Raw genomic sequence first — 27,471 nt, 5'->3', positions numbered from 1 at the left:
ATTAGCCACTTGCACTTCCTTTCCTATAAAATGGCCAGTTTATATCCTTGGTCCATTTATCTAATCTTTATTTTTTCTTATCAATTTGTAGGAGTTCTTTGTACAGTACAGATATTAACTCTTTAGACTCCCAAATTTATATATTCAGCTCAGACCTCTGCCTTGAACTCCACACACATATCTAATTGCTCATTGCATCTCCACTTGGGTGAGTTAGAGGCATCTCAAACTTATCATGTCTCAAACTGAATTTCTGGTCTTTCACAGAAAATCTGCTTCTCCCACAATGTCCCCCATCTCGGTAAATGACAATTCTATGCTCCCAAGTTGCTCATTGTCATCTTTGACTCCTTTCTCTCACAGTTGCATATGGTGTTAGCTCTGCTGTCCAAGTACATCCAAGTCTGACCACTTCCTCTGAATTCTACTGGAGCCACCCTGATCCATGTCACTATCATCTTTCTCTTGGATTCTAGCAATAGTGTTCTGAACAAACAACTGTTTTCCGCTTTTCGCTCATTTTAATAGCAGCCAAAAAAGATATTTATAAAACTATGGAAGATAAGCCATATCAGATGAACCCCCCTGCCCTCTGCCCTCCACAGACTTCCAGCCTCACTTAGAAGTAAAACCCAGGGTTTTTATCATGAATGGATGTTGTACTTTGTTAAATACTTTTTCTGTGTCTATTGAAATGATCATATGGTTCTTATCCTTTCTCTTATTGAAGTGATGTATCACATTAATTTGTGAATAGTGAACCACTCTTGCAATCCAGGAATAGAAAATCCAGAAATAAACCCACAATTATATAGTGAATTAATCTTTGACAAAGCAGGGAAGAATACCCAATGGGGAAAAGTCTCTTCAACAAATGGTATTGGGAAAACTGGACCACTTTCTTATACCATATACAACAATAAATTCAAAATGGATTAAAGATCTCAAAGTGAGACCTGAAGCCATAAAAATCCTAGAAGAGAGCACAGGCAGCAGCTTCCCTGACATCAGCCAGAACAACGTTTTACTAGATAGGTCTCCTGAGGCAAGGGATACAAAAGCAAAAATAAACTATTGGGACTACATCAAAGTAAAAAGCTTCTAAAAGGCAACCTATGGAATGGGAGAAGATATTTGCAAATGACATATCTGAAAGAGGAGTCAAAGATGACAATGAGCAACTTATAAGTTGTATAAGTTATAATTGTATAAGTTACAATGTTATAATTGTATAACTTATACAACTTATAAGTTGTATGAGTTATATAGCAACTTATACAACTCAACACCCCATAAAACACCTAATTAAAAAATGGGCAGGAGGGCGCCTGGATGGCTCAGTCGTTAAGCGTCTGCCTTCGGCTCAGGTCATGATCCCACGGTCCTGGGACCAAGCCCCGCATTGGGCTCCCACTACCCCTGCTTGTGTTCCCTCTCTCGCTATGTCTCTGTCAAATAAATAAATAAAATCTTAAAAATGGGCAGGAGACATAAACAGACATTTCTCCAAAGACAACATACAGATGGCCAATAGGCACATGAAAAGATACTCATCATCACTTATCATCAGGGAAATGCAAATCAAAACCACTCTGAGATATCCCCTCACACCTGTCAGAATGGCTAAAATCAACAATACAAGAAACAACAGGTGTTGGCAAGAATGTGAGAAAGGGGAACCCACTTGCACTGTTAGTGGGAATATAAAGTGGTGCAGCCACTGTGGAAAACAGTATGGAGTTTCCTCAAAAAGTTAAAAATAGAACTAACCTATGACCCAGCAATTGCACTACTGGGTATTTACCCAAGGAATACAAAACACTAATTCAAAGGGATACATGCACCCTTATGTTTATAGCAGCATTATTTACATTAGCCAAGATGATGGAAGCAGCCCAAGTGTCCATCGATTGCTGAGGGATAAAGAAGCTGTGAGATATATAGATCGATCTATCTATCTATCTATCTATCTACCCATCCAGCCATATCTATCTATCTATCTATCTATCTATCTATCTATCTATCTATCTATCTATCTATCTATCTATCATCTACCCATCCAGCCATACTGGCACTTTGCTATTATAGCATATATATATATAATAGCATATATATATTTATAGCATATATATATATATATATACATAAAATTCAGAATGAAATCTTGCCATTTGCAACAACATAGGTAGATCTAGAGAGTATAACGCTAAGCAAAATAAGCCAGTCAGAGGAAGACAAATACCATATGATTTATTCATATGTTGAATTTAAGAAAAAAAAAAAGGAGCAAAGGGAAAAAAGAGAGAGACAAACCAAGAAACACTGTCTCTTTTTTTTTTTTTTTTAGAGGGAGAAAGAGAGAGGGAGGTGGGGAGGGTCAGAATCTTAAGCAGGCTCCACGCCTAGTATTGAGCCTGATATGGGGCTCCACCTCACAACCCTGAGATCATGACCTGAGCTGAAATCGAGTTGGACGCTTAATTGACTGAGCCACCCAGGCCCCCCAAGAAACAAACTCTTAACTATAGAGAACAAACTGGTGGTTACCCAAGAGGGGAGGTGGGTGGGGGATTGGTTAAATAGGTGATGGGAATTTAGGAGTGCACTTGTGATGCACACCTGGTGAGGTATAGAATTGTTGAATAAAATAAACAAAAAAAAAAGAAGTGAAAACCAGTCATTTCACTGGCCCCCAGGATGCTACAACCTCCCCTTACATCCTCATGCTCTATTATTTACTCCGTTTGTCTCCAGCCATACTGGCACTTTGCTATTCCTTGAACAGGCAGACATAGTCTTGCCCCAGGACTTTTTGACTTGTACTTTCTGGCTGGAATGGTTCCCCTTCGGATGGCTTGCTCTGTCTTTCAAATCTTTAGCACCATTTTTTTTTTTTTTTTAAAGTAGGCTCCACACCCATCACAGAGCTCAACGCTGGGCTGGAACTCACAACCCTGAGATCAAGACCTGAGCTGCAATCAAGAGTGGGTCGCCCATCCGAATGATCCACCCAGGCGCCCCTAATACCATCTAATAGTCTGTACGTTTTACTTAATTGTTTATTATGTTTCTCTCCACCATAGTATAAACGCCAAGGTCAGGATTTTTGTCACTTTTTTGTTCACTGCTATATCCTTGGTACTAACCATTTGGTAGGTGCTCAGTATAATGAGTAGAATGAACATGTAGGTAGATATTTTCCTGAGTTTGTCACATGTATTTATGTTTTTGATGTCTTCTGCCATGCAAAATATTTTTATTTACATACATCTATTGGTTTAAAAAAAATTTTTTTTTTTAAGGCTCAACTTTTCTTCCCTCGGGGACTGTTCTGACCTAATATTGTTTCATTAAACTTTTTATTGTGGAAAACTTCAAACGCACACAAGAGAGATACATCTCATTATTCCTCTTTTGGAAATTCCATAAAGGCAGAGACGAAACTCCGATTTTCAGTCTCCGTCTTCTGCCACGACTTCAGCAACATCAGGGAATGTGTTTCCAAAGAATGAATTAACAGCACGAGGGCTTCCCGGGGCAGATGCCTCTCAGGCCCCTTAGACAGCCCAGCACAGTCCTGGAGGCGGCAGTTTGCTGACTGAAGGCGGCTGTCCTGATTTCTTCCGCCAGGCCTGACCCTCTCGTAGACACGCTCGCTGCCACCTCCAGGTTTGGCGTAGGTTGCCAGAATGGGAGGAGCTCTGACTTCCGACTGAACAAAGTTTTTCCTTCGGCCCGCCGATCCCGGCCCCACCCGGGCCAGAGGCCCCGTCTCACCGACTAGGCCTCTCCGCCGCCGACGCTCCCCGCGCGCGTTCCCCCTTCTCCAACCCTTCTTTTCCCCCTCCCCCCGGCAGTGGCGGTTGGTCGCGCGCCGTCGTCCCTTTCCCGCCCCCTCCGCTAACGAGCGGGCTCCAGACCCTCTGGGATTGGCTGCACCTGAGCGCATCTTCTTTCAGCCTCTCTGATTGGATGTGGGACGCGCGGGATGTCGGCCCCGATTGGCTAGGTCAGAGCGCCTGCGCGGCGGGGTTCTCGGTCGCCAGCCATTCCTGGGGAGGACTGCCGGCCGGTCGGACGTCTCGCCTGTCGCTGGAGGAGAGGTCCCGGCTCTCCGGGAAGGCGGCTGCGGCGGCAAAATGAAGATATTCGTGGGAAACGTCGATGGGGCGGATACAACGCCAGAGGAGCTAGCAGCCCTCTTCGCGCCCTACGGCACGGTCATGAGCTGCGCCGTCATGAAACAGTTCGCCTTCGTGCACATGCGCGAGAACGCAGGCGCGCTGCGCGCCATCGAGGCCCTGCACGGCCACGAGCTGCGGCCGGGGCGCGCGCTTGTGGTGGAGATGTCGCGCCCACGGCCTCTTAACACTTGGAAGATTTTCGTGGGCAATGTGTCGGCTGCGTGCACGAGCCAGGAATTGCGCAGCCTTTTCGAGCGCCGCGGACGCGTCATCGAGTGTGACGTGGTGAAAGGTAACGCGGGGGCGCGCGGGGGCGGGGGCGCGGGCGCGCTCTGGGCACTCTGCTTGTTAGCCACGCCCCTTTCCCGGGGGTCGGTCACCGCGCGGTTGGGGAGGGTGGGGAAGTCCGCGGGAGCGAGGCCTGAGGTGTTGGGGGAGCGTTGGGTAGAGCCACCCTCCTCCCCTGCGGTCCAAGCACCATTCTCCAGATGGGAGGAAGCGGCTCTGGGTGGGTTCGGCGGCCAATGTGAGCCGAGCTACGGGGCCGGGGACGCGCCTGAGAGACTTGGGAGTGTACCGGGGGCGCGCCTTCCACTGGTCTCCTGGGCCTGGCACCGAGCGGAAATTGGGAAGTGACGGGCACAAGCCGGATCATGGAGCGGGGAAGATTTCGCCACTTCCCCACTTTCTCTCCAGACGTCGGTCAGAGAGCAAGGGAAGAGGGAAAAGGTGGGGGCTGACGCCCCAAGGCCACCCTCGTGTTCCCTCCCGATGAATGCTCCCGAGCGGAAGGTAACGGGGCCCTTGGACGTTTCTCGGGCTGGGATCTTACAGCTTTGTGTGGCATGGGTCTACTCATGGGTGTAGTTACTCGTAGGTACAGGAGGGGCCCCTTCCGAATCACTTTGGCCTTTCAGTATTGTTAGATGGGTTAAGCGTGGCAACGCTGTTTTCCAAGTCCCTCAAACTTGGGTTTTTTTCCTTTGGGCTCGATTTTACATCTATAAACTGGAAACCCGGACCTTTTGAATGTGGAAGGAGGGTTGTTTTATCAAGGCCTCTTCCTTAGCTTCTACTTGCCAGCCCATGCCCTCGGGGCAGTGTTCTTTTTATAAGGTCGGTGATTTTGCGAGGGGTCATACTCTGTGGCTGAGGGGGACATGGAGAGGGGTGCGTGAGAGGTCTTCTTAAACAATGGCAAAACACATTTACTTGCTGTTCGTTTTTGCTGGAGTAGTCTTATCCTTAGGGTAGATCCCTAGTTTGCTTTCGAGAAAAATGTATCACTGTAATTTAGGCCTGACTTCCTTTTTGGGACCCAGTTGACTTTTGTAGTCTAGGTTCCTATCCTGTAAGTTCTTTTTCTTTTATGTTGGCAGGGTTTGGTGGGATAGCCCTTGTGGTTGTGGCCAGTTTCTTTTCCTCTGGGAACAGATCAGAGTTAACTTTGCTTTGCCATCTTGAAGGATGCAACCTGGGGGAGCATCTGATGCCCTACTCCTGGTGTTGGATTCATACCTTGCCTTATTCTGTGTGAAAAGTTTTGGGGATAGGAAATAAATGAGTGCAGGTGCTTATTTCCACCAAGACACTTCATTTGCTTTCCTGGAAAGGCTTATCTTTTGGGCCATTCTTTGTTCTTTTTATAACTGGGAGAGTGTAAAGGGTCATGGTCTCCACTGCTAGGAGCAATTCCTTGCTCTGCATTAATACTGCATTCTCTTTCCCTCAGCTCAGGTTATGCAAGTCTACGAATACCCGGAATCAGGCTTTCCTGCTCGGTGCTCTAAGGCAGGCTGTATGGTGCACTGATTTTTGCTTTTGTTTAGAGTTAGAGTAGGAAGGGCATCTGGCCAGGAAATGGATGGGGGTACATGACTCATTATGAGAGTTTTGTGTTTAATTGATCTACTAAGTTTCTTTTGTGCTTAGGCAAGATGACTACTAGATTGGGAATCTAGAAACTAGCATCTGAGGGGACAGTCTCCATGGAACTCATTGGTCAAGAAGCTTGCTTTCAGATGGTAGAGAAACCAGAAATTTGTCTGGATTCGCTCTGGACTGAAACCAAGTGACAGTGGTGGGGAGGGTGAAGTGGATCACTGCATGTGGTTTATAGAACTCCTGGCTCACTCTTAGTGAAAAGTGAAAGCTTTGTCTATTTTATCCTTTTGTAAACATTGAGCTAGGAGAAATGTGTTAACTGCATCAGGGAGTAGTGGTTAGCTGTTAATTTGTAGTTACCCTGGTACATAACAGAGGTCCTGATATACTTCGCTGTAAGAGGCTCTGGGAAAAATTTGACTTATCATATTCTCCACTGAGGCTTTTCTGTCTCTCTGCGGTGAAAGAAAGTGAAGTTTTTAAGTTGGGAATGTAGCAGAAGAGACTGGTTCTGGCTTTATAAAAACTAATTTCTTGGGTTGGGAATAGGCATTCGATGATCGAGTCTTCAGGTGTTGGGCTGTGAGGTCTTTGAAAAGCACAGAAGCTTGAGGTTGCACAGGACAATCAGTTCTGTTTTATTTCACAGAGGAAAAACATAGTTGCTTGGTTACCCCTGAAGCTTAGATATGATTTGATTTATAGAGCAAGAATCTCCATAGCAACAGTGGATTGTAACTACTGTCCATGGGTTACATTCTGTTGGGTGTTCAAAGATGAAGTATGTAAGTTGCTGACAGCTTTAGGAACCATTTAGGCTTCAGGGGAGGTCTGAAAGGCAGAAGAGGAAACGGTTTCCTTTTTTTTTTTTTTTTTTTTGTAGGTGGCCATTTTACCCTCTTGTACACAAATCTGTAGTTTAAAGTTAGGAGATTTCTACTCTTCTCAGGATAGGGAAATTGATTTTTCTGGATTCTCTTAACTTTGATGCTAGAGGAATTGTGATGCCACCAGATCAATAGATGATCTGTGTAAAACATTGTTTGCTAGTGCCTTTAAATGCAGTGGATTTCTTTCAGTGGTTACTAGCCGCTGAACTAGCTCTTCAGGCAGGTGGGTTCCTGGAGTTCTCTAGATTTCTGGTTTTTCATCCTAGGATTAAGTGGGTTCCTGGGCATTTTTGATAGGGCTAGGTCTTGGTTTGGCTGCTGGCTGTGATAGGGTTAGCCCCGATGTGATTGAATCAGCTGGACAACCCAAGTCACACTTTTCTTTATAACGTCTGGCTGAGGAACTTTTTGATGTAAATTGATTATAATTCTGTCTGATGGTTTTTTTAAAAATCAGTGACAAAAATCAGTGATATAACTCATCTGGGTGGTCAGTTGAATTTTACCTGTGAAATCTCAGTTTTCAAATTTCAATTTGGTCCGTTTCTTAACAAAACCCAGCTAAATAGGGAGTAGACAGTGGGATGTCTTGTTGCTCTTGTAAACTGTTTGAAGTTTTTGTTTTTGGGTGTTTTTCCCTAGCTTGTTACAGTCTCAGGAATCTGTGGGTAGGTTAGCCAGGACTGTAATACCATTCGTTAGTATTCTCTCATTGCCTGGAGATTTTTTTCCATTTCCCTTAATCTGCCTACAAGCTCCCATTTTCTGTTTGCCATTGCATTCTCTGGAGGGTCAGCCCAGCCTCTGCTTTTAACCAGATCTCTGACCACCAGTATCTATTTTTAGCTACCTTTACCCAAAGTGGAGGTGAGAGACCACAGGAGAGTTCTAGTACCCTGTGGCTAAGCCAAAAGGAACACTTTTGCCTTAATTGGTAGGTAAGAAATAAGGTTCTGACCATGGGGGTGTGAGGACTGAGAGTTGTGATGGTTCATTTTGTTTTTTTATCATCTCCGGCAGTTGTAAGTTTGCATATACAAACGGTATGGTAGCTTTTGTTTTTTGTTATTACAAATGAAGGATAATGTTCTGTAGGGAGAGAAGCTTATGGTTAAATAATCATCATAATCAGTCTTTAAATAATCATCATAATTTTTTACCATTATATAGCTATTTATATTTTGCAAGTCACTTTTATTTTCTTATTTGAATCTCCTAACTCTTGAGGTGGGTAGAACAGATTTGGCAAGTCAGTGATATCAGGATCTATAACTGAGGCTTTTAAGTGCCTAACTCAGGATTCCTTGTGCTATACCATACTTCTCACTTGTTGATTATATTTTTATTTTCATTTGTAAGAGACGCAGGTTGGTGGCATTGCCTCACATTGAGAAAAATGACTTTCTCGGAACAGCTAGAGAGGGCATCCTGGTATGAAAATTTCTAGACATTAGAGGATACTTATTTCAAGGCTATTTAAAAGGATTTCTTATCTTCAAGAATGGAATTTTAGTGATTTCATTCAGGTAGTTCTTCATTTCCTAAACTGATGTGAGAGAGATGGGGTCCTGGTACTTGGTACTAAGTAGCCACAGATTCAGATGGGTTTAAGTGCATGGCCTTATTTCCCATGAGCATGATCTTGTCATTGTTTTTCATATCCTACTGGCACCATTGTGGTTTGTGAGTTTGGACATAAATAAGAATTTCTTCCCACTCCTCCCCCTTCTAATCTAATACTGTCTTCTTCTGTGTGGTAGATGAGTAGGACATTGAGAGTAGCATCCTGTCTTAAGTCTATATCCCACCACAGCTCATTCAGATCCTGAATGAGGACCTCAAGGGTAACCTGCTTAGCAGAGCCTGCAAGCTGCAGTAATTGCAGCTTCTCACCTTGAAGCTAGGAAACCAGATCTTTCCTGTAAACAGTCGCTCTGTGAACAGGAGTGCAAGGGGTAAGGTATATTTCTGTCCTTCGAAGAGGAACAAGTAGAGGATATGATGTAGCCTGGGGGAGGGGGCTTGAGCCTGAACTCAGCCAGGAGGCTTGGTTTCCATTCCCACACCTCATTGGCTTAAATGTGTTCCAGCTTTTCCTGTTCTAAGTTTAAAATTTCTAGTCCTGTTACACGGTCCTGCCTTACACAGGACTTCTCAGGGATAGACTGGTATAGCGAAGGGGCACGGAAGAACTGAGATTTTGTTCCTGGCTCTGATTTTGATTTAGGGCAAGCCATATAAATTCTCTGAGCATGTTTGCCCACCTGTAAAATGGAGATAATGATCTTTTGCTCTGCCTGCCTCACAGGATTGTTGTGAGGCCCAAATGAAGGCCTGTGCATGGAAATACTTTGAAAACAGAAGTACTCTGAGAAAAGGGGAGATCACATTGGAGGAATTTAATGAACTGTGTGTTGCAGTCTAGCTCTCTCGCTTTAATTGGACCCTGGGCTGAGACATGGGTCATGCATGCTAAGACATAGTGGTCATTTCTAGTGTTTCAGAGTTAAACTTCAAAGGTGAGCAGTAGTGTTTGGTGACTTGGGTTAGAGAACACTGAAAAATTGAGTGATCCAGGAACCTTTTCTGTGTTTTGTTAGGTGGTTTACACTTAGAGGAGCTGGAAAGGTTTTTCTCCTGTGTTCATCTTTGCTCTTTCTTCTCTCGTCAGAAAGTTGGGTGAGGTAGCAGGGGGAAAGGGAAGAGTGGGGAGAAGGCCATAGGGAAAGGTGACTGCTTGGGACAGTCTGGAAGCTTTGTTATGTGGGAGCCATGTTTTATGACATACTCCTGGAGAGGAGGGTTTGGAGGCCTGGAGGTAGCTGGCAACAGCTGGGTGCTGTTGTGTGTCCAGTTTGGGACCCATCAGGTAGCATGCCCTGCCCCCCTAATTGCTAACCCTCTGTCTGCTGCTTTATCAGACTACGCGTTTGTTCACATGGAGAAGGAAGCAGATGCCAAAGCCGCCATCGCGCAGCTCAACGGCAAAGAAGTGAAGGGCAAGCGCATCAACGTGGAACTCTCAACCAAGGGTCAGAAGAAGGGGCCCGGCCTGGCTATCCAGTCTGGGGACAAGACCAAGAAACCAGGGGCTGGGGATGCGGCATTCCCTGGAACTGGTGGCTTCTCTGCCACCTTCGACTACCAGCAGGCTTTTGGCAACAGCACTGGTGGCTTTGATGGGCAAGCCCGTCAGCCCACACCACCCTTCTTTGGTCGCGACCGCAGCCCCCTGCGCCGTTCACCTCCCCGAGCCTCCTACGTGGCTCCTCTGACGGCCCAGCCTGCCACCTACCGGGCCCAGCCCTCAGTGTCGCTGGGAGCTGCCTACAGGGCCCAGCCTTCTGCCTCTTTGGGTGTCGGCTATCGGACTCAGCCCATGACCGCACAGGCAGCCTCTTACCGCGCTCAGCCCTCTGTCTCCCTTGGGGCCCCATACAGGGGCCAGCTGGCTAGCCCTAGCTCCCAGTCTGCTGCAGCTTCCTCGCTTGGCCCATATGGTGGAGCCCAGCCCTCGGCCTCGGCCCTCTCCTCCTACGGGGGTCAGCCAGCTGCGGCTTCCTCGCTCAACTCCTATGGGGCTCAGGGTTCCTCCCTTGCCTCCTATGGTAACCAGCCATCCTCTTACGGCGCACAGGCTGCCTCTTCCTATGGGGTTCGCGCGGCTGCCTCCTCCTACAACACCCAGGGAGCAGCTTCCTCCCTAGGCTCGTATGGGGCCCAGGCAGCCTCCTATGGGGCCCAGTCTGCAGCCTCCTCACTAGCTTATGGGGCCCAGGCAGCTTCTTACAATGCCCAGCCCTCGGCCTCTTACAATGCCCAGTCCGCCCCGTATGCTGCACAACAGGCTGCTTCCTACTCTTCCCAGCCGGCTGCCTATGTGGCACAGCCAGCTACAGCTGCTGCCTATGCCAGCCAACCAGCTGCCTACGCTGCACAAGCCACTACCCCAATGGCTGGCTCCTATGGGGCCCAGCCGGTTGTTCAGACCCAGCTGAATAGTTATGGGGCTCAAGCATCAATGGGCCTGTCCGGCTCCTATGGGGCTCAGTCAGCTGCTGCGGCCACTGGCTCCTATGGTGCTGCAGCTGCCTACGGGGCCCAGCCTTCTGCCACCCTGGCAGCTCCGTACCGCACTCAGTCGTCAGCCTCTTTGGCTGCTTCCTATGCTGCCCAGCAGCATCCCCAGGCTGCTGCCTCCTACCGTGGCCAGCCGGGCAATGCCTACGATGGGGCAGGTCAGCCGTCTGCAGCCTACCTGTCCATGTCCCAGGGGGCCGTTGCCAACGCCAACAGCACCCCGCCGCCCTATGAGCGTACCCGCCTCTCCCCACCCCGGGCCAGCTACGACGATCCCTACAAAAAGGCTGTCGCCATGTCGAAAAGGTACTGTATGCCCCCCCGCCTCTGCCCCCAGCTGGGGCTTAGGGCAAGGGGCTGAGGTTGGCATGGGAGGGAAACTGGAGCCATTGGCCCCTCCCTTGGTCTTCTCTCCTTTACTCCCGTGGGATGTCCAAAGGCTGAGGGGGTTGATGTCTGTGAACTTCTCTGGTCACCAGGGTTCAGGTGGAGCGTTAGTGCTCAGCCTGGGGTAGTACCAGCTAGTCAGGCTGGGATAAGTGTCACCTGTCTAGGCTAGCCCAAGTGCCATTGGAGCTACTGCCTGCAGGATTGTGGCCCCATAACCTTTCCCACCGTCTCAAGGATCCTTAAGCCTGTTATGTGGTTGTCCTGGCTTTGGTGGGGTGGGTTTGAAAGAGTAGTCCCTTTGGCACTCACTGGCTGAAGGCAAGGTGTATGAGGTGCGTCCACTCTTTGGGAAGTTGGGGACCTTGCTTTTGTCCGCCGTTCTGTTGATAAACAACCAAGGTCTTTCTGTGCAGGGCCCGGGGGGATAGTTTGTTTGTGGTTTGGGAATGTAGACCAAATCCACCTTGGCCAGTTGAGAAGGGAGGGCTTCAGTGGTGGGCTTGGTTTCCCACTGAGTTGAACCAGGCTTGATTTCTTGCCCTGGATAGGGTGATGAGCCTTCTGACAAAATCTTGTTTGTTGGAGACCAATCTGATCACACCCTCCCTATCCCCATTGGCATCTCCCCCATGCCCACCTGGAGCCCTCCCCTCAATTGTCTCATTCACCAACTGTCTTCTTCTCTCGACTAGGTATGGTTCCGACCGGCGTTTAGCCGAGCTCTCTGATTACCGCCGTTTATCAGAGTCGCAGCTTTCGTTCCGCCGCTCGCCGACAAAGTCCTCGCTGGATTACCGTCGCCTGCCCGATGCCCATTCCGATTACGCACGCTATTCGGGCTCCTATAATGATTACCTGCGGGCAGCTCAGATGCACTCTGGCTACCAGCGCCGCATGTAGGGCCGTCCTGGGATGGGACACCACAGGGAGGGAAGGAGAGGAAAGGTGGGGTAGGGTGCAGACCCAGGTTATTACCACTGGCCCATACCTCTCCTGTTTGCGGTTTTTCATCCCCTCTCCCCTGTGGGCCTTCCCCAGGAGATGGTCCTTTTGAGTGTTCGGCAGTAACCTACTTTGTTCCTTCGCCTCAGCAGCAAATCTTGCTACTGGCTCTAGATCTGCGGTTTCCCCTCTCCCCTGCCTCCCATCTCCCAGGATGGGAATTTCTTTTATGTTTTTATTTTTTCCTGGCTCCCTTTTATTTTTCTGCGCGATATTTAAGGTCGTCTGGATGGGGAAGCAACCTGCAGCTGAGGTCGGCGGCGCCTTTTTCTTTTTAGATGTGAGGGAGGCCAGGAAAGGGTTAGCTTAACCATTTCCTATGCGCCAAGCTGTGCCAGCAGTCCAGGGGACCCTGACTTTGTCCCTCTATAGACTGTGTTGAGACTGAGTTCCTGTCGGGACAGTCGGTTGGTATATGTCCAAATCCCTACTGACCCCCCGATGTTCTAGCTGATGCTGAGTGGCACAGTCCCACATCCCCATCTCCCCAAGTAGGTGGTGTTAGAAAACCTTGATTTTTTTTTCCCTTTTGTATGGACTACAAATAAAACTTGGGGCAATTTGCAGTTTGGAAACCTGGTTGTCATTGTCTTGATTGCACTCAGTTTCAGAGGAGCCAGTTTGACATCCAGGAAGACATGATAGCTAAAGGAAAGGCAGCTGGAGAACCCAGGGCAGTTACGGAAAGGGGTTTGAATGTGGGAATTAGTGATTATCCTGCTGCCCAGAGGGATTTAGGTCATCATTGTCCTGCTAGTCTGCCATCTTTAGGACTGGAGAGTCCAGACCAAGTTGCTTGGACTTTTCTCAGCCCTTAACTTGAATTGATCACACCAAGATGCAGTATATTTACTGCCCATTTTCTCCTAACTTGTCTCCAGTTCAGAAACAACCTGTGCTCCAGCAGGGTGGTTCTTGGGTGTGGCTTCTCAAGTGAGAAGTGAGGAAATGGGCTGCTTTGGTGCTTACAAGTCTAGTGGATCCTCCAGGGGGTGGACTTGAGTGAATGCTGGAGCTGGGACCTAGAAGGGAGCCAGTGGTGGGGTAGGGGTGATGTCAGTGTCTGGTACTTCCCTGTGGTTAGAGAAAGGAGCAGGGACAATTGGAAGCAGGTATGGGGGATCTGGCCATAGCCCTGGTATTCCGCCTGTTGAACCATCACCATGGAGCGTCCTTCCTGCGTCCTGCCAACTTCTGCCATAATGGTGCCCTGAGACTCACCCTGTCTCCATTTGTTAGGGTTTCCAGATGTTTTCTTGCTGGGTTTATAGTTGAAGGTATCCTCACAGTTTGGGAAGGGGGTGAGGTACAAGCATAACCCAAGTAGGGATCCTGGGTTAGAGTGAGGAATTGAAGATTCTTTTTATACTTTTATTCTGGGATGGGGGGCGAGGGGCTGTTGAGAGGGCCTGGCCAAAAAAAAAAAAAAAAAAAGTTCCAGCCAGGGACAAGATGGAGGCTTGGGCTTACTAATAATGAGCGAATAGAAGAAGACTGGCTGGGGATGAACCTATCGATGTTCCTTTTGGAAAGGGGGCTTTAGAGATTCGATTTGGGAGCCTGCTGGGGGAGGCGATTTTGGGGACTTGTGTGTGTCAATCAAGTGGAGTTCAGGTGGGTTCTTTTCTGCCTCTCACTGGTTTCTCGTGAATTTGCCTGTGACAGAGTAGCTTGCCCCCAGATGTTCTCTTCCCTCTGCCCAGCGGGCAAAAGTATATGATCTTTATAACCATGAGCTCTTGTGGATGCTAACTGGGGTAATTTCAGAGGTTACTGGGGCCATAGTTCCTTTCCTTCTCTTTCTGCTCACTGCTTTGCTTCCAGGTGCTTTCCTGTTCCTTTTCATTTCTTTACAGGACTGGGAGGGGGAGTTCATAGGTTTCTTGTCACTTTTCTGCAGGGAGGGTGGGGTGATCTGAGGGCCAAGCTAACAAGCTTAGCTCTGGTTATTACTCTGGAAAATAGAGGGTTGGTTACAGGGCTGTGATTGTGGCCTGTGTATTTGTAATATTTCTTTGTCATGTGGCTTTCTGTCTCTCTTTTTCTCCAGTGAGGGTTCTGCCATTACCCCAGTCCCAGGGTTCCTGTGAAAAACAGCTTAATGTGCTCTTGGGGCCAGTGTTCTTTATTGCAGCCCAAATTCTTCAGAGTGACCTGGCCTAGATGATCACTCTTAACTGCCTGTCATCTTTAGATCCTGATGCCCTTGCTGTCTCAGCCCTCAGGTTTTTCGTTAAGTAAAAGAGACTACAAAGCTAAAACATTTGTCATTCTCTTCTTTCTTGCAGATTGTTTTAAAATTCGCTTTTCCCTCTTATATATTAAATTATGCCACCTGTGTTAATCCTATAGCCCACTCCTCATACTTTGCTTTTAGTGGATTTCTGAGTTCCTGGGTCCTATAACTTGGAGATGGTTGGGTTGAATGAATGGGAGGACAGACATTTAATGTGTGTTTTGGGGTAAGAGGTGGGGAATATGGGCTCCCAGTGTCCCTTCAGATTTTTGCACTTCTGCATCTATTACCTCTACAACTTGGCCTTCGTTGGAGAAGTTTAAGATGATTTATTCCTGGAACAAGATTAAATAGAGGCTTCTAACCTTGTCAATCTGCTCTCTTCTGAGGTTTGGACTTTGTTTCAAATTCTGTCTGGGGTAGGCCTGGGGCCCCATCCCTTGTACTGGAGGTAATGGGACTGTCCCTGAGAGGTCAGCCTCTGGGTAGGCTGCTCTTCTAGTCATGCCCATCAGTTAAGCTCTACCAGTGTTTGCACACACTGTTGGTTCTCCAGTCATTTTGTCCTATCAAGCCAAGTAAGCTGACCGTAACAGGGGATGACTGAGGTCATAATGAAAATAAATTTCCTAGGTTTATGGACTGTATGTAATAGAAGGTTTGGGTAATAGAGAAGATAAGATGGAGAGCAGGTGAGGGCCGCCTGGGTGGCTCAGTCGGTTAAGCGTCTGCCATCGGCTTAGGTCGTGATCCCAGGATCCTGGGATCGAGCCTCCTGCGTCGGGCTCCCTGCTCAGCAGGGAGTCTGCTTCTCCTCCTCTCTCTGCCTTCCCCCGTGCTTGTGCTCTCGCTCTCTCAAATAAATAAAATCTTAAAAAAGGCAGGTGAAAAATTTATATTCACCTAAATTTTTATCTTTAGAGAGATCATAAAGGGTAGAATCTAGAATATTCCAAGAAAAAAAAAGACGTTCTTAAAATTATTTTAAGTACAGCTCTAAATCATTTGAAATATTGTGTGTCAATAGTAGTGGAAATACAGTGTTCACGTAGCTGAGCCCTTGGGCTGACCTTGAATTTATAATCTGGGGAGGCAGGACCTACCTCAATCAACTAGTTACAGTTAAACAATACTAGGGTAGTGGAAGATGAGGAAGAGGCAGTTCCACAAGTTAAAACTTTCTGGAAATGGGATTTGTTTGGTTGGAAAATTGACTTGGCCCAGAGAGAATGACTAAGGGTGTTGGCTCTAAAATCAGGTTTCCTGAGTTTGAATCATGTTTCTATCACTTAGCTGTGTGATCTTGGACATGTCAGGAACTCTGCCTCAGTTTTTTCATCTATAAAATGAAGGTAATAGCTAACATTGAACACTTGCTAAGCACCGTTAAAAGTGCATTTCCTACAGGAATTTCATTTGATCTTCATTGCAATCCAAATGCCATTAAGTATTTTTAAACCTCTTTTATAAATGAGAAGTTGAGGCTGTAGGTTAAATAACTTTTCTTGAGATCACATAGTTGGAAAGTAGATAAAGGGATTGAACCAGTATTTTTAATTAACTGTCCAGGACTTTGCTTGTAATCATAGTATTGTAGAAGGATCACATGAGAACATGTGTCAAGTGTAGGACCTCACTGCTCTTTAAATGCTAGCTGTCTCACAGACATGAGTTAGAACATTTTGGGGAGTTTGGGGTGGCCTAGTGGAGCACACATCTGAGCAAAGGGCTTTGGATGTAGGTGTGAGTGTGTGAGTGCAGCACATATGAGTAACAGTGAAGCATTGGATTTTTTTTAAATGAGTGGTACCTAGGAGTGAAGTAGGACATGGACTACACCATTTTTTGTGACTTCCAGTCTCAGGCAACACTTCAGTGTCCTGAGATCAGATTCTCCTTGGGTATGGAAAAGAAAGGTATGGGGTAGGGAACGTGCAAAGACAGTAAGGGGAGGATAAGAGAGTGTAGCTGCCAGTGGAATCAGAGGCTTAGGAAGCTTGCTTGACTGGCCTACTCAAGGAAGGCCAGTCTGGACATCCCTGGAGAATACTGGTTTTTAATTTAAGCTCTTAACTAAACCAATAACTCATTTCTGGACAGGAGCCAGAGTTATTAACATGTATAAATTATATATATTCACCCCTAAGGGTGTGAATGTAATAGATTATTCACACTTGAATGGTTTTCACTGACATCAGTGTCCCCCCCCCCCCCAGTTTGGATTTTTCCCTTATTTCTCTTCAAGAGTCCAGGCTCCAGGCACTTTTGTCTTTTTCAAGGTCTGCAGTGAGAATAATGTATATTTATGCTTGGCTATGACAGATAACAGCTTTCTAGATGACTTTGGACAAGTCACTTTACCTTTTAGGTGCTTGGTAACTTGATCAGCAAATTAAAAATCACCCAAATGGCATCTAAAGTGTTCTGGACACGGTGCTTTTAAAATTCTGCATTCAATTGTTTTGCATAGTTGGGTTGGTAAGGTAGAGGATTTGGACCAGATGTTTTTAATTTATAAACCTTAATGGTTTTTAAGGGATGAATATTAAGCTTCTTTAGTACTCAGTAAAATAGAGTTGGATAGGTCAACATTAGTATGGAGATGCTTGAACTACAAACAGATCTTTCTACGCAAGGCTTCATTTTTTAGCATTTGTCAAGCTGGTCATCCTGATGATCAAAAGCTATAGCATAGGTTACCCCCTGGCTTTTGGGCACCCTGCTTTTTCTGTTTGAGGGAGACTGGAAAGCATACTGGGTAATAAGGATAAAAGTGCTTGTTTTTAGAACTAAGGGTCCATGGTCTTAAGCTGATACTGACTGGAAATCCAAAGTACTTCTCCTTTTGGTTTCCAAAAGAAGTCTTGCATTCATTCACCCTTGTGTTAACTTAGTCAACAAATAATTGAGTGTCTACCATGTTCCAGGTGCAGTTAACATTGAGGATAGAATAGGAAAGAAGAAAAAGTTCCTGCCTTGAACAAGTATTTGTTGGGGGAGGGAGGAGAAATAAATGGAATGAACAAATAGGATTTCAAGTGGTGGTAAGTATTTGGAAAAATAACATGAAGTCATGGCATGGAGTTCTAAGGTAGGGTTGGAGTAGGGGGACGTCTTTAGATGGGGTGGCCATCGAAGGACCTTGGGGAAAGAACATTCCAGTCTGAATGAACTTGGAACAAAAGCCAGTGTACTGGAGCATATTTGGGGTTTGGGGTGTGTGGGGTGGAGCATAGTGTGTGTGGGGGGGGTGAGGGGGTGTTTGTTAAAGAGATTGGGAGATTCTGGCAAGAACCAGGGTGAGTTTGAAAATTTTCAAGTTGCAGTGGGTTTTAAGAATCAGGTGATAATTTAATGTGCTTTTACTCAGTTGGATGAGCTTGCAAAATGAAACCTATTACTCCACCTTAAAGGCTTTCAGAAGGTAAATTAGATTGAGAGTGTTGGGGGCGGGAGGGGGGAGGCTGTGGTCTGCAAACTGGCATGGATTGTGGTCCTGAGATTTATATTCCCAGTCCTCTCCCCTTTGGGCTTGGAGAGATTGATTCTTAGTTTATAGAGTGAGTGGATCTCATCTGCTTTGGTATTTTGGGAGAAAGTTTATCTCCAGGGCTGTTGGAGGACACAAAATTTGGAAGATCAAACTGAAAGGAGCTGAGAGAATTTCTATACCAGATGCGTTGCCCTGCAGATTGAGTGGTGACCCTCATTTGATGGCTGGCCTCCTTAAAAGGGCACACACACAGCTGACTAACATGGAGTTGATTTTCTTCATCACGGATTATAAGGCCTTTACTCAGTTTCAGTTATCAAAATCCACAATGAAAACGGACCACGATGAGTGACCACCATCTGTAAATATTTTGATGTTTTTAGGTCTTTTGCTCTTCCCACCCTAGAGTAAGTCTTGACCAGATTTCCACCATTTGATTCCTGAGTCATGTCCGGTTTTAAAACTCATTTCCACAACTTTGACTCCTTTCTTTTTATGGCCCCCACCGCCCTTTCTGGGGCCGCTTTGGACGGTTGTATGTTATGTCATCTCCACTCATGATCCCTTTCCTCATAGATAACCTTTTAAGTTCTTTCATCCAGCACCTTTCCCACTCCCGCTTTTAACTCTCTTCAAAAGCTGCCTCGCAAAGGGTCATTGCTTGCTCAAAGAATACGGGATTATGTGAAGAAGCCAAAGGATGAGAAAGAAAATGTGATGAGGGAGCCGGACGCTCTGGAGAATGCTATTTTGATTGTATTTTGCTTATAGCTGGATGTGATTAGGCTCCTCTAAGGTCGGTTCTAGGAGTTTAAACCTACAGCTCTGGCTGATGGCGCCCAATAAAATAAAACAAAAAATTTTCGCTGCTCCAGTTTTTTCTCAGGGCGGGGTGGGGGCGTTTTCAATCTCCAAGGTCGCACAGAGAAGCCGTTTCTTCATCTTGGACCCACACCGGGAGGCTGGTTCCTCGCGGGAACTGGTCTCAGCGCCTCCTGAGTAACGCAGCCTCCAACCGGGCCAACTTCGAGGCCGTTATAACCTAATTGAAGCCGCGCCCATTAACCGTTTCCAGAATTCCTTTCACCATCTATGACAGTAGTTTTGATGCGAGGGGAGCTCCGGGACTCCTAGGGCTACAGTGTGGATTCTTGGGCAAAGGAGGAGGTTGGTTCTTCAGGTGGGGAAGCTTCGTTATTTTTCTTACCTGGCGTTTGGGTCTAACCTATCGTATAGCATTTTGGCTGCGAGGGGTTGGTGGTTGGGAGTGTAGAAGGACAAATTCGGAGAAGGCAGAATGGAGCGGGGGATACCGCCAGGATGTGCACGTGTCGGTGGCAAAACGTGGAAGCTTCACAAAATTGGCGCCACGAAGCTAAAGACCGCCACACCGGGGCCTTAGCTCGCTCCGCCTAATGGCGGGCCGCACCCCGCCGGCGAAGCCCACGTTTGTAGTTCCTCCCCCACGCCTACCTCTTGCCCAATCAGTGACTTCGGCTTCGCGAGATAGGCGTTCATTGGCATTCGCATAAAAGCTCCGGGGTTACTGACGTCTCCACCTCTTCCCGGCCTCTCAGGTAATTGGCGTTGGTGGTAACCAATCAGGAAGAGGATCTATGGGAACGCCTGCCTTTAACTTAACTGAGCAGCCAATCCGGTGGTACACTCACCTCCCCTTCTACCCAGAGTCACTGCTGCGGCCGCCGCCATTTTAGCGTTTTGTCAGAAGCGTCTGCGCCGCGAGGAAGAGCCCCTGCTGATTTCCGTGCGGGTGAGAGACTCCAAGCCCCTCCGCTGTCTTTTTTTTTTTTTTTTCCCCTTGTTAAATCTTACCTCACTCCCTTGGGCTGCAGGGGTATCGTAGTGGGGTCTTGGCCTGCGCACCCGTCTCTGAGAGCCGACCTCGGTGCTGGGCATTGCGCGGTAAGCCTGAAGCAGCCCTTCCCCCACGACCTCCCCCGAGAATACCCTGCTTTCTCCCCACCTTGCCTTCTGCCCGACTTGGCTCGGTTTCCTGCCCTGAGGTTTCCATATAGATAACCGCATTTTCCTTAGACTCAGGAAATTGAAACCCTTTTCTTGGGCCCTGTGACATTGTTGTCTGGCTGATGAGTCTAAAGCCCCCTTCTCTGGCCACGCATTTCCCCATTCTGCAGGAGCTCGTTAGGATGGCACCTCGGGAGAGGCGTTCCCCAGTCCTGCACTTCCTGTACTCTCCTCATGCCTTGCTCTCTGGCCCGGGTCGCCGGTTGACTTCTTCCAAAGGAAACCCGAAAACGTAGCTGTTAAAAGGCCCAGTTTTCCGGAAATGGTGACCACTCGCTCGATTGCGAGAGGAAGACCTAATTCATAATTTCAGTAGTCAGTTCAGCTAGCCAGTAGTTAGACTTTCGTTTTCTGACCTCACAGTGGATAGAAAAGCCCAGTACCTCTAGCCCTGCATGTATTGCCCTCATTTTCATATTCATTTTGGTTAGAAGCTTCCAGCTCTTTTCAAACCCTTTGTCTACTAAGGACCTTTCTATTACAGACATTTTCTCATTCTTACGGGTTTGTACTGTAGCAGGCCTCCATATTTCCACTTTCCTTTGATTGTTCTGTGGAGGTGGGCATGTAAGAGAAAGGGAAAACTGGAAATATTTCCTAGAGTTTTTGTTTTTAATTGACGCGAGCCTTAGGTCTTTTGTTAGAAATTTTGTTTCTTCCCATGCAGGCTGTGTCGAGATGGTGAAGCTGTTCATTGGAAACCTGCCCCGGGAGGCCACAGAGCAGGAGATCCGCTCACTCTTTGAGCAGTATGGGAAGGTGCTGGAATGTGACATCATTAAGAACTACGGCTTTGTGCACATAGAGGACAAGACGGCGGCTGAGGATGCCATACGCAACCTGCACCACTACAAGCTGCACGGGGTGAACATCAACGTGGAAGCCAGCAAGAATAAGAGCAAAACCTCCACAAAGTTGCATGTGGGCAATATCAGCCCCACCTGTACCAACAAAGAGCTTCGGGCCAAGTTTGAGGAGTATGGTCCAGTCATCGAATGTGACATCGTGAAAGATTATGCCTTCGTACACATGGAGCGGGCAGAGGATGCAGTGGAGGCCATCAGGGGCCTTGACAACACAGAGTTTCAAGGTGAACCACCCTCTTTGGGAAGAGGACTGAACACAGGCTGTATGCAGAAAATAGGTTGGATAAGTAAAGGGAGGGGTTTGGGGTAGAGATACAGCTGTTGGTGTTGATGGTGAAGCATTATGGGTGATGGACTTAAAATGGAGAATACATGGGATTTAGAGGCTTTACCTTAGTTAGAACAGTGTCTACCACATGGCTTTAGTTTGGAACTCCTAAGACTTTTATGCCTGTTAGCGCAGAAATCCTTTCCTTTGATTTCCCCAATTATCTTGTCTTTTTAATTTTTTTCCCTTTTCTTGGTAGAGCATATATCATTGGTTCACTCAGAATTTATTGCCTCAGCCCAGTATCAGCATTATACCTCATTTTACATAAAAAGAATCTGGCAAGAGCATCCTAAGCAACACTTTGGGGAGCAGAATCCCCGTTAAACCACCCCCCCCATCCCAACTCATAATTTCCCATTAAAGATAAGTAATCATTAAATAACTAGTTTTTAGATGACTGGTGTCTTTAAAGGACTATCGTTCTTGGTTTTCTGTTAATGCTTTTACCAAGAGGTTCTGTTTGTGGAGGATGAGGCCCCTCCAGAATAAAAGCCTGATTTTTAGAAGTTTCTGAGGAGGAGATATTGGGGTTTGGGGGGCAATAATGGCAATGCTTTTTCACTGTACTGGAGGGTGGACTCTTAACATCCTTGGTGAATAGAGCATTTAGATGGGGGTTAACCTTAGAGCATTGGCTAGATTGTTAGTGTGCCTGGAGGGCAGCGTGAGTAATGGTATGGATTGTCCCTTTATATGGAAGGTTTTATCTTTTCTTGGTTTAAGATCTGAGCTCCTATGGCTAGAGTGGCAGTCGGGAAGGGTGAGTGTGGGTTACCACATGGTGAGTTGCTGACTCTTCTCCCACCCCTCCACCCCTCCCTTTTGTGTCCCCAGTATCAAAAAAGAGCCTTTTCCCTTTGGTTGTAACTACTTCCAAGTTAACGGGATACTCCCTCAACTCCTTGTATATTTTTAAAGTATATTCCAACCTTTTTAGCCCAGATAAGGTAGTTACGGCTTCCTTTCCTGAGTACTCCTCTTGTTAAGAGTCATTGCTGCTGTTTTGGGTGTTTATTTCCCTTAAATTGGACCTTTCTTAGAGCTGGAGGTCCGATCATCATTCCCCCAAGTAATGGGTGCACTGTGTCGTGGGTATTGCTGTGCATTATTAAAGAAAAGTGTCACTGGTCTCTCAGGTCTAGTTTGTTTTTCTTTTTTAATTGGTAAGTTGAGAATTATTTGCTGTCAACAACTTAATTGGGGTCAAGGCTGCTTTTGTGGAGGATTTGTGATATGATACCTAATTTTTGGACACTTTTCTCCACTTAACCCAGTTATAGAATGGGAGGCTGTGTCTGCTTGTAGTAGTTACATGTGTAAGGGGAGGCCAGTGTGTTCTGATACAGGACAACTTGTCCTTATGGCATAACTCTTTGCATATGAACTGAAGGCCGTCTGGTGCTACCTGTGCTTATTTATATTTTCACTGCTTTTCTTAATATTAGTTATTTTCCTTAGTACTGTTCAGTAGAGTTCTTTGCGTACAAGGAGTAGCAGTGTTGATGAAGGTGGTCTTTTAACCCTTTTAGTGTTTCAGTGTTGGGTGTATTCTCTCTTGTTTGCTCATTTAAGAGACATCAATTGTAGATATTTTTAAAGACTTATTTTCTTTTTCTGGCTTTGGAATTGACACATCCTTAGATCAGGGCGTTAGTTAATGACCTTTATGTCATGAATGTGCAAGGTTAGTTCCTTGGTTGCGCTTGTTTTCTTAGGTGCCAGAATGGCCCCATGGGCAAATGCCAGAGGGACATAGGTGAGCACTTTAAAACAGTTAAGTACTTAATTGCTTATCTTAGCTCCTAACTTGCAGTCTATCTACACTGTAATGTTTACAGCAGGATTTTTTGGGGTAGTTTGATCCTTCCACCTCCTTTTCCCTTTTCCAGCTTCCCAGGACTTTAATTTTGCATGTGAAATTGTCTGTTTACCAATTTCTGTATTGTTAAGGTGAGTAGAAGATCTATCTGTTGACTCTCCCTTGCTTCTAACCGTTCACTTTTCATATCTGCATGTTTGGGTACATCATAGCCAATTGCATTGGAAGTTTTTGGTGGAATTTTGCTTACCAATAAATTGGTAGATCACGTTAGCTGGAAACTTTCTGTGAAAAGATTTAACCCTTAAACTTCTTGAAAAGTTTCTTTTGTTAAGTTTTCCAGAAGTAATATTTTTTATTTCCAGAATATAAATTGTAATTTTCATCAAAAGATAGTATTATTGTGTATTCTTAGAATCTCTCTGATCCCTAGTTTAAGTAGAAAAAGTATTTTAATCTTGTAAAAATGAACTCTTTGATCCGTTATATTACTGGTTATTCTCCGTTTTTCTCACCTACTTTTCCCTTTTTCTTCCATGTTTTTCAAAATCTTTTTAAAAATTCAGGCATCTTGTGAATTGTCTGTCCTGTTTCCTTAGGTCACTAAAGTTTAGCTATCAGATTTTAAAGAATCTTCGGTGGACTGACTGTCAGAACCAGCAATTTAAAGGATTCCGTTAAGGGGGAAGACAGTCCTTCAGTGTGTATTTATTGTCCCTTTCCCCCCAATTCATGAGTGTTTTCCCAGAAATCTTGAAACTTGCCTATCACGTTCAGCCACTGATCATGTTTGGGTCATATTCTCTATCGGTGGTAACTTTAGGGTCTTACTCTCTTTGATTTTTGGGGTGGGGAGCTAGGGGACTAGCCTTTGCATTGTGCTGCTTAATGAAATCAGTCTTGGTAGTGAAGATGGGAAATGTCAGAATCTTGTGGAGGAGTCTTACTGTAGTTTCTTTTGACAGTAGGCTATTGTTCAGGGTAGTTTTTGTCTACAGTTACTTGGCAAAGGATGAAAGTGCTTTTTTTTGGGCACAAGCATTAAACTGGTGTTAGAGCTGAAACATTTCTTCATCTAATTGATCTTTGCCTGAAATCAGGTCATTATATTGAATTTATATAGTGGACTCTTTTTTTTGTTTTTGTTTTGTTTAAATCTTTTGGCAACGAATCCTGCATTAGAGTTGTCTAGGTAAAGCCATTGCTATGACCGGTGTCTGGGGTAGGGGCGCGGGCTATGACTAAGAGTGATAGCAACCCTTCTTGCGTCTGTTTCTTCAAGGCAAACGAATGCACGTGCAGTTGTCCACCAGCCGGCTTAGGACTGCGCCCGGGATGGGAGACCAGAGCGGCTGCTATCGGTGCGGGAAAGAGGGGCACTGGTCCAAAGAGTGTCCGATAGATCGTTCGGGCCGAGTGGCAGACTTTACCGAGCAATATAATGAGCAATATGGAGCAGTGCGTACACCTTACACCATGAGCTATGGGGATTCGTTGTATTACAACAACGCGTACGGAGCGCTCGATGCCTACTACAAGCGCTGCCGTGCTGCCCGGTCCTATGAGGCAGTGGCGGCTGCAGCTGCCTCTGCGTATAATTACGCAGAGCAGACCCTGTCCCAGCTGCCACAAGTCCAGAACACAGCCATGGCCAGTCACCTCACCTCCACCTCTCTTGATCCCTACGATAGACACCTGTTGCCGACCTCAGGAGCTGCTGCTGCTACAGCTGCTGCTGCTGCAGCAGCCGCTGCTGCTGTTACTGCAGCTTCCACTTCATATTACGGGCGGGATCGGAGCCCCCTGCGTCGCGCTACAGCCCCAGTCCCCACTGTTGGAGAGGGCTACGGTTACGGGCATGAGAGTGAGTTGTCCCAAGCTTCGGCGGCCGCGCGGAATTCCCTGTACGACATGGCCCGGTATGAGCGGGAGCAGTATGCGGATCGGGCGCGGTATTCAGCCTTTTAAGGCTTGAGGTGAGAGCGGTGGGGTGTCCCCTGTTCTGGTTTTGTCATTCCTCCTGCAGCCTAAAGGCTCCACTTAGGCTGCCCTGCTTGCTTGCTTTTGCTGGGTTAGGGTAAGGTTACTAGCATGGTTCAGAGGCTAGGGAGAAGTCCTTAACTACCTAACTTTTTGAAATAAATAAATAAACATCCTTAGCCCTCATGGCTATTTTTCCAGGGCTCCTAGTAGTGGGAGTCAGTGTGATGCTATTTGTGCCTGGAAAAACAAAGAATGGTGTGATGAATCTTGGGTCACACCTCTGTGCTGTAATTGAACTGAACCTGGGACCCATATATTCAGACTGAGGTGTGCCGTTTCTCAGAGCCTTTGTTGAAATTCCTAGGTGTGCAACATTATTAAGGTTTGCAAGTTTCCTGTTCTGCTTCGTGCTATGTGAAAGGTCGGATATGACCTATAGTAATACAAAATTGATAACTAGTTAACTAGTCATCACTGCTCGGGTCCCAGTTACTATGAAGACTACCCAGGTGGCATCATCTTAATCTTGAAGCAGCATTTTTCTGACATTCCTGAACGGTTCACTCCCTGTGAGCTTTACAGAAAAAACTTCTTTGATGGTAAGTTGGGGCAGAGAGCAGAAAAGGTAGCTTAATTTTTATAAAGCTTTCAACAAGGAGTCTGGGGCATAGACTCAAATCCAACTTCTCCACTCAGCTCAGATTCATTCCCTGAATAGAGTGCCCACTCCATTGCTCTATCTTTGAATCTGTCCTATAAGAGCCTATTTACTTTGTTCATTTTTTTTTTTTTTTAAAAACAGTCCCACAGTTGGACATCTCTACTCCACTTCTTCAAGGTATATACTAATATAAATCTGCATGAACACCAGGGTTGGGAGCTTTGCCTTAAGCAGATCACTCCCTTCATCTTCCCACTAGTTATGGGCATTTAATACTCTTGAACTACCAGCTCTACCTTGAGTCCTCTGGCTTTTTCCTCTGCTATACATTTTGAGCCTCATGATCCATTTGGCTCTACTTGAGTATATTCTTTCTGATGCTTGCCAGCTTTGGGCTCTAGGTGTTTGAGATTGCTGTTGTATTAAAGGGTGGTTCTCAACACCCTTTGTTTTGGGTACCCCCTAGTGTATCCCAGACATTACCTTCAGTCCGTAATTTTGTAATGACAGGCTGAGTGATATTCTCTCATCTTTCAGTTAAGGCAGAAGATATATGACTTACCTAGGATTATTGGATAAGAAATCACTGATAGGGCTGGAAAAGAAAGAATGACTTAATAGGTAGCTTACACATGCCCTCCACTACATTCTTTTAGTTTCTTCACTAGGCAGAATTGGATGCCCTCAGGTCTTAAAGTTTGTTCAGTTGATGCTACTTTTGCCTAGACCTTGAATGATTTTTAATTTGGAGGTTGGTAGTAAACCCAGATTCAAACGTACTTTTGACTTTTACCCCAGAGAGCTAATTGAAACCTTTCTTTTTTTCCTGCCCTCTAGTGATAATTTGTGATGTGGACATGACCTTTTCTGAGGAATGCTAATGTTAACATCAAGAGAAACGCACTGTCTTTGCTTACTGTCATGAAAAAGTATTTGCTATTTAATTTAGAGAAAGACCCCAGCCTGGGATTGCTTGACCTTCCCAGTTACTCTCTGGGCATCAAGCTCTTTTCACTTTTAGAGGTTATTGTGGTACTGGGTATGGGTACAAGTAAACTTAAAAGGAGTGTCAAGTTACCAGACTTGATAAAGATGTTCTTTGAAGTTTTAAGTAGGAAAGCCCTTTTGAGCTTTGCTGTAAAGCCCCTGTATTGTGCTCTCTTTCAGGTGGGATGTGTGTGGGCTGAAATTCCGAGCTGCGGTTGTGCATGAGAATACACCCTTCGTGGTACCCCATCTCCGGGACGTTCTCGGCTCTGTACGTTCAGTCCCTCAGGAACCGTGGACCTTAATTTACCTTGCTAAGTTCAGACCACCTCTTCCTTTCCTCCTTCCTGCCCATTTTCCCGTTCTTCCTGTTCTTCAGTACTTCTGTAGTTTCCCATTTATGTTCTATTCTCCCAGCAGGCCTCATTGTGTGCAGAAACTGTGGTGGGGGTTGTGCTGTCTCCCCGCCTCCTGCTTCCAGTGGGTGTTGGACTTGGGAATGACCTTGATGAGAGTGTCACTGTTCCTGAGTCTTTTTGACCCAAAGGCTTGTGGCGGGTAGACACATAGAGTTGGATAACTTTTTTTTTTTCCGTGAAATAAATGGTTTTTCAACTTA

General features: G+C 46.2%; 2 protein-coding genes across 9 annotated transcripts; both read left to right on the top strand.

Moving 5' to 3' along the window:
* Positions 1-4,019: 4,019 nt before the first annotated feature.
* On the top strand, positions 4,020-19,874 carry RBM14 (RNA binding motif protein 14). 5 transcript variants are annotated; one of them, XM_073883426.1, is made up of 3 exons: positions 4,022-4,476; positions 9,880-9,990; positions 19,737-19,874. In XM_073883426.1, exons 1-3 carry the CDS (start codon positions 4,140-4,142, stop codon positions 19,754-19,756), a joined length of 468 nt encoding a protein of 155 aa, XP_073739527.1. In that variant the 5' UTR covers positions 4,022-4,139; the 3' UTR covers positions 19,757-19,874. The 5 variants fall into 5 exon arrangements, with proteins under 5 accessions (XP_025735010.1, XP_073739527.1, XP_073739526.1 ...); XM_073883425.1 differs by lacking the exon at positions 19,737-19,874 and adding an exon at positions 12,121-12,289; XM_025879223.2 differs by lacking the exon at positions 19,737-19,874 and adding an exon at positions 12,121-13,005 and having other exon boundaries at positions 4,023-4,476; positions 9,880-11,344.
* On the top strand, positions 19,791-27,471 carry RBM4 (RNA binding motif protein 4). 4 transcript variants are annotated; one of them, XM_073883427.1, is made up of 4 exons: positions 19,791-19,930; positions 20,873-21,295; positions 24,913-25,197; positions 27,033-27,471. In XM_073883427.1, the coding sequence occupies exons 2-3, from the start codon at positions 20,884-20,886 to the stop codon at positions 25,194-25,196; spliced, it is 696 nt and encodes a 231-aa protein (XP_073739528.1). In that variant the 5' UTR covers positions 19,791-19,930; positions 20,873-20,883; the 3' UTR covers position 25,197; positions 27,033-27,471. The 4 variants fall into 4 exon arrangements, with proteins under 4 accessions (XP_073739528.1, XP_025735012.1, XP_073739530.1 ...); XM_025879227.2 differs by having other exon boundaries at positions 24,504-25,197; XM_073883429.1 differs by lacking the exon at positions 24,913-25,197.

The sequence above is a fragment of the Callorhinus ursinus genome, unplaced genomic scaffold, assembly GCF_003265705.2.
Source record: "Callorhinus ursinus isolate GAN/ISIS: 27379988/994484 unplaced genomic scaffold, GSC_fseal_2.0 scaffold51, whole genome shotgun sequence".
Lineage (NCBI taxonomy): Eukaryota > Metazoa > Chordata > Mammalia > Carnivora > Otariidae > Callorhinus > Callorhinus ursinus.
This window is presented reverse-complemented; position numbering and strand designations above follow the sequence as displayed.